This window comes from Phoca vitulina, unplaced genomic scaffold, assembly GCF_004348235.1.
Source record: "Phoca vitulina isolate PV1807 unplaced genomic scaffold, GSC_HSeal_1.0 scaffold7, whole genome shotgun sequence".
NCBI lineage: Eukaryota > Metazoa > Chordata > Mammalia > Carnivora > Phocidae > Phoca > Phoca vitulina.
Genome location: NW_022589710.1, coordinates 59,928,418 through 59,935,222, shown reverse-complemented (window position 1 = coordinate 59,935,222; position 6,805 = coordinate 59,928,418). Strand labels below are relative to the sequence as shown.

General features: G+C 46.6%; 1 protein-coding gene across 2 annotated transcripts in view; it reads left to right on the top strand.

Annotated features, from left to right (window-relative positions):
• The first annotated feature begins 3,831 nt into the window (after positions 1–3,831).
• FBLN5 (fibulin 5) overlaps positions 3,832–6,805 on the top strand; it is a 75,585-nt gene continuing 72,611 nt past the window's right edge. Inside the window, exon 1 of one of the 2 annotated variants that reach the window (XM_032405798.1) lies at positions 3,832–4,336. In XM_032405798.1, the coding sequence (XP_032261689.1) occupies positions 4,320–4,336 (17 nt within the window). In that variant the 5' untranslated portion in view covers positions 3,832–4,319. Of the gene's footprint in view, positions 4,337–4,859; positions 4,900–6,805 lie in introns of those variants that run through there. The other variant, XM_032405797.1, reaches the window with a different exon arrangement.

Here is a 6,805-nt window from a genome sequence, read left to right as displayed (position 1 = left end):
AGCCAGCAAGGGTCCCCTAGCAGTTCATGCTCAGCAAACCTCATTCCCTTTTTTAAAACAGAATTGCTAGATCGGGAAATGCTATAGATAACATGTGTTTTGATGTTAGTAGGACATCTGACAAGGCCTCTTATCAAGTCTTTGTGGATGGGGACATGTACGCTGAGTGGGAGAAGCTGGTGACACCCCAAGTTAGACAATCAGCAGTGGCCCCAAAACGTTGAAGAAAGAGAAGCAGATCGGGGCCAACCTGGACAGAGCACATCACTCCAGCCCGTGTCTTAGTCAGTGTTTTATTGATGACTCTGATAAAGTCAAAGAAGTCACAGTCAGCAGACACGTAGTTGTCAAAGCTGGGAGGGATACTTCATAGTTTACATAGTAAAATTCATGTTGGAAAAGATCTTGGACAATGGATGACAATTTAAGAGGACACGTGGATGACCTTGTTCTCCGTTAACGGGGACTCGCAGTCCGAACACGGGATGAAGGAGAGGGTGTTAGCAACCTGTGTACCACGGGTTGTTTTTGTTGATGCCAAGTCAGTTTGAACAAAAGGCTGATGCGGCCATGGAGGAGGAGACCGAGCATTTGGCGGCAGAGTCACATGACATAGGAGGAGCCCTTGAAAGAACCCAGGGTGCTCCTCCTGGGGAAGAGGACACCAGCACTGCTAGGAGGGGGAGCTGTTTTCACGAAAAGGAAGCTGGTAGCCACGTAGAAGGTGGAGTGGTAGCCCAGGACTGCAGAGGGGAGAATCATATAGGGAAGCTGATTTGGGTTCAACTCAAGGCAGAACTTTCTAACAATGTGAGCTGTTCAATGGTGACCTGGGCTGTTCAGTGAGGTTAGGATTCCCTTTTGTCCATGGAAGTGCATAATTCGCTAGTTTTTAAAGATATTTCGGAGGGGATTGCATAGGATAAGGATTTGGACACAATGACAATCATGAAGATAACCAACTTTTATTTTATTCTCACAACAACCCTGAGAGGTAAATATTATCTCCTTTTTGAAGATGAGGAAACCAAGAGGCAGAGAGGTTAAGTGATTCACCCAAGGTCATCCAGCAGGGAGGTGGCGAAACCAAGACAAAGACCAAGTCTTTTCCCTCTTCCAACCTTGGAGTTTTATTTATTTTTATTATTTTTTTATTTTTTTAAAGATTTTATTTATTTATCAGAGAGAGAGAGACAGAGGCAGGCAGAGGGAGAAGCAGGCTCCTTGCTGAGCAAGGAGCCCGATGTGGGACTCGATCCCAGGACCCTGGGATCATGACCTGAGTCGAAGGCAGACGCTTGACCGACTGAGCCACCCAGGCGTCCCAACCTTGGAGTTTTAAAAGGGAAACAATCTCTGGTCCAAGATGGGTCCCTGGACAGTTTTGCTTTCAAGATCCTCAATTTGCTCAATTTGTAGAAAACAGGCATATTGATTTTCTCTCCCTCCTTTTCCTTGAAGAACGTTGATACTATAAGTGAGGTCCATGGACTAGTCATTTAAAGCTCTTCTTACTCCCCAAATAGTGCTACGTAAATAGAATATATGTTTATTTTTATTATTTTTTTTAGAGAGAGAGAAAGAGAGAGGTTGGGGGATGGGCAGAGGGAGAGAGAGAGAATCTTAAGCAGACTCAATGTCCAGTGTGAAGCCTGATGCGGGGCTGGATCTCAAGACCCTGAGATCATGACTTGAGCCGAGATCAAGAGTCAGACGCCTAACCCACTGAGTCACTCAGGCGCCCCTAATATATGTTTAAATTAAAGTAACCTCATATTTTGAATAGTTAATACATGCTCATGGTACAAAATTCAAATTTTACCAAAAGGTGAGCAGCAAAGAGCAAATTTTCCTTTCACTTCTCTTCCCCAGCTGCCTACCCAGTTTCCTTCCCAGGAGACAAACTACGCTAACAGTTTCTCATGTATCCTTCATGAGATGTCTTTTCTTTACATACACAAGCAAGAAGTTGTGTATATATTTTTCTCAAATGGTGACATGCGCTACACACTTCTACAACTTGCTTTTACACTTACTAATATATTCTATGGAGCTATGTAAAATTACCAGTATTCTACCATTTTGACTCTGCTGGAAATCCTTCAATATTAAGCACACAAGGAGCTGGTTCAGTCCTTTTTTAAAAAAATAATAAAGTGTAACATACATAAGACTTCATGAATCCTAAGTGGACACTCCTCTGAGTAACCAGGACCCAGATTGCTAATTCAAATGTTATCAGCATCCAGAAGTGCCCCTCGAAGTCACTACCTCATTCAGAATTCTGTATTATATAAAAGGACTCGTCCAGTATGTACTCTTACGTGTCCAGCTTTTTCTGTTGGTTGCACAATAGTCCGGTTTCGGAAGTCCCCTCCTTTATTTAACCCTATTGGTGTCCAACTGATGGATGTTAGGGCTGTTTATAAACCTTGGCAACTGGGATCAGTGAACAACCTTGTAAATATAATGTATTTAAAAAAATGTTTTATTGTGGGAAATTTTCAGCAGATGCCAAGTAAATAGAATAGTGTAGTAGACATCAGCTTTGACAACTATTAGTATCCTGACATTTTTGTTGAATGCATTTTTATTTTTATAATTTTACACGATTTTATTTGTATTTAAGTAATCTCTACACCCAACACGGGGCTCCAACTCATGACCCTGAATTTAAGAGTAGCACGCTCTTCTGACTGAGCCAGCCAGGTGCCCCAAATGCATTGTTAGAGTAGGATTTCATTTACTTACTAAAAGGACGGCCTTTGAGAGGGCTAACTATGTAAACTTTGGAGTCTCAGTTGTGTCAGTGACCAGCTGTGTCACCAGGGGGGAGTTACCTAACCTCTCTTAATCCCACGCCAATAAAATAGAGATCTGATTCCTATGGCACACAGTTATGGTGAGGAGAAAGGACCGCATCAGGGCCTTTCCAGCTGTAGGTAAGGTTTTGTTGATGGGCCCAAGGGAAGATGCACGTGGGGAAGGAGGGGCTCGGACTACTGCCAATCCCACCATGGTCTTTTCTAGAATAGTGTCTTTGGTAAGACTTCATCTCACGGAAAGGTTCCAGTGCTTAAAAACAGAAAGAAAGGAAGAAAAAGAAATAATTTGGAACCCCCCCCCCCGCCCCATACAATGAATGTGAAACCCTGAACATAATGCTTTTAGGTTCTTATCCATCATTCTGCTTTCCCCGACTGTCCTTTTTTGTCTTTTCAAATCACCATTTCACTTGTTAAAATCCCTTTCGAGCCAAGGAACACTTTAAAAAAAAAATTCTAATTTTTTCTAGCTTTATTGAGATCTATGATACGACACCGAGTCCGTGTAAGGTGGACGGCGTGGGGATTTGTGACTGGACACCGTTTCATTAAAGGAGGAACGTGGCCCCCCGAGAATCAGGGGACGAGGGCGGGGCGGGGCGGGGCGGGGCGCGTGGCCTCGGGAAGGTTTGCATTGCACAAGCTTGATGTCTTGAGTCAGCCTCAGCCAGATTCCATCCTCCTCCTCGTCCCCACCCCCTCGTGCTCCCCACCCCTTCTTCGAGAAAACCGTGAGTCTCCCGTCGCTTCCCCCAAGCCTCTGCTTCACTGGGTCTGGCTCCCCAGTACATCCTCGGATTCGGGGCCCGGTCGCTGTGTCTGTCCTGAGTTCAAGTCGTCCGTCTCCCGGACGACGACTTCCGCGGCCGTCCCCAGCCTCCCAAGGGCTGGGGTGCCGGATCCTCCTCCCCCGCCTCGGCCTGGCGGCCCGGGCAGCGCCGTCCTCGCTGGGTGGGAAGTAAAGGGTCAACGGGCCCTCCCCGCCCCCCGCCCCCCTGCACTTGCCCGCCAATCGCCTCCGGTAGAGATGCGGGGAGCGCGAGTGCGGCTGCTCCGGCGGGGCGGCGGGCCGGGGCTCTCCTCCCAGCCGAGCGCTGGGTCCTGGCAGACGCCCCAAGATTGTTGTGAGGAGTCTAGCCAGTTGGTGAGCGCTGTAATCTGAACCAGCTGTGTCCAGACTGAGGCCCCATTTGCATTGTTTAACATACTTAGAAAATGAAGTGTTCATTTTTAAAATTCCTCCTCCAATTGGTTTAATGCTGAATTACTGAAAAGGGCTAAGCAAAACCAGGTGCTTTCTCTGTGGGCTCTGCAGTGGCTCGGAGGACCCAGGCTCTCCCCTTGTCCTCCCCACGACTGGCTCGTCCCCCTGGAATAAAATACGGGCGAGCCCCAAGGGCCCGGAGGGAGCCGAAGTTCAGGGCCGGCTCCGAGGTCCTGCGCAGCCAACTTTTTCTTTTTCCCCTTTGTTGCTCCTGCTCACACATCTTGGACATGCCAGGATTAAAAAGGTAGGTTCCCCCCCCGCTCAAGACTTTTTTCCTCCAGGGTCTGGAAACCTTACTAAAAACCTGATGGGTGGAAAATGGCTATGGCTGGGATTCAGGCTGTGTCAGGATATTGGAAAAGGCATTAGCTAGTGATGCAATGATATTGTTAATTATAAAAAGCTGCGCCTCTGTAATTTCCATCTTGAAGCCTTCTTTTGGGAGTGGGTATTTTATAATACGGCTTCAGAAGACAGCATCCGAGAGAAGTCTGCAAAAACCTCAGAGCTTGATGCTCACTCTTTCTTTTCTGAAAGGGCAGCAGATTTGTGTGTCGTTTTAGAGTATATATATATACATATATATGTATGTATATATATGTATATATATATATATATTTCTAAAGCTGGGAGACCAATTACCAGTTCACTAGCAATCATTTTGCTGCATTGGCTGTTGGACAAGCGGACGGGCTGGCCGAACATCCCGAAATTGGATTTGCTCTATGTCTGTGTGGGATTCACAAAGGGCATGCGACCCAGAAGTTTCAAGCCAATGAAAAGTGGGGACTGCAGACAGAAATACATGTAAGCAAACGTTTTGCTATTCTTTAAGGAAATTGCAATTTCAGTCAAGGAATCCTGAAACCTTGAAGAACTTTATCCAGGTTATATCTGCACAGTCTTTAGCGAACTTTTAAAAATGTAGCTGCTTTAGACAGATGAACTGTGTGTGTGTCGGGGGGCAAGGGTGGTCCTGTATTGGGGACCGGCACTTCTCTGACAGATAGCCCTGAGACTCAGTTGGCCTCTCTGGCTTTCCTTACACTGTAGGCTGGTGCACAAAATGGGTGGACCCACCTGTTTTTGAAAGTTCCGGGGACCAGTTATGAGCATCCAAGTCTCCCCTAGAATTTCTATAGTTCCTTTATTTTTAGAGTTTTCTGGAGTTCTTCGTGACAAGGTGTAACTGTTCGTGAGACTGTGAGAGAGCAGCAGGGCGTGGGTTCCTTCACTTTCCGAAAACCCTCTCGATCCATCGGCCTGAAACTTACTTGGCCCCCAGGACTCAGCTGTGGTTCTTCCAGGAGGCCGGGCTTCAGGCTCGACCTTTCCGAGGAGACCTGTCCCAGGGCTGCCCTCCAGCCAGAGGGAACTGGGAGTAGGGGAGTCGGGGGAGAAATGGGGTTAGCATGCCTTTTCCACTAGCTCTTGGAGCGCACTGCGTTCAGTCAGGCTGTTCTGTCTCCAACATAAACGAGACAGGGTTTTATAACCAAGCGAAAGGAAACTTCATGTGAAGAAACAGGAAAACATTGAAATTCATAATATACAGCTTGGAAAATAAATTTGTTATTGTTCTTCCATTCCTTCCAGATATAAATCTAGCCGTCGCAAATATCAAAAAGCCCTGGGATTTGGCTCTGCACTTTATAAGGTCAGAGCTGTCTCTGGCATTCTAGAACCTGGCTCACACAGGCACTCAGATGAAATGAAAATGTGTGCACTCTCAGGGTCTTTACTCTTTTGATCGGGGACTAGATGAAGGAAGTGGGCCTGTGTCTTCTAGCACAATGTCACGGTTCTGTTCTCCCTGGAGGATGTCAGCTCAATTCCAGGGCCCTCCAACTACCCAGGGTTGCTAATTCAGATGAGCCTTGTGTCCTGGATTGAGTCAGCTTTGTCATCTATCGAACATTCTTTTTATGAAGGGAGGGATTATAAAGTGGAGGTGTATGTTGATAGTAGCAGGTCTTCAAGATCACCTCCTCTGGGAAGTCTTCTCTGACCTTCCTGTACCTGCCTCCAGCTTGGCTCTCATGGCGCTCACTGGGTATTTCTCTCAGTGCCCTTACCAGTGTGTATTGACGTTATCAATTCAGTTGGCTCTCCAGCCAGCTCCCCAGGGCAGTGATTGGGTCATAGTTTTGTTGCTCTTCTGTCTAGGGTCCTTGTTTGCAAGTAGTAGTTGCTCGGATAAATCACTATTGAACTGAACAATAATAGCACTAAAAAGCTCTTCATTTACATAGATTTTTTTTAAACCATTGTAATAATTTTTTAAAAGATTTATTTATTTATTTTAAAGATTCTATTTATTTAATAGAGAGAGAGAGACAGCGAGAGAGGGAACACAAGCAGGGGGGAGTGGAAGAGGGAGAAGCAGGCTTCCCGCTGAGCAGGGAGCCGGATGCGGGGCTTGATCCCAGGACCCTGGAATCATGACCTGAGCTGAAGGCAGTCGCTTAACCAACTGAGCCACCCAGGCGCCCTATTTATTTATTTTAGAGAGAGAGCGAGAGAGTGAGCAGGGGGAGGGGCAGAGGGAGAGGGAGAGACTCTCAAGCAGACTCCCCACTGAGCATGGAGCCCAACTCGAGGCTCAATCCCACAATCCTGGGATCATGACCTGAGCCAAAACCAAGAGTCGGATGCTTAACCAACTGTGCCACCCAGGGACCCCTAAACCATTGTAATCATTTTTAAAAATTTT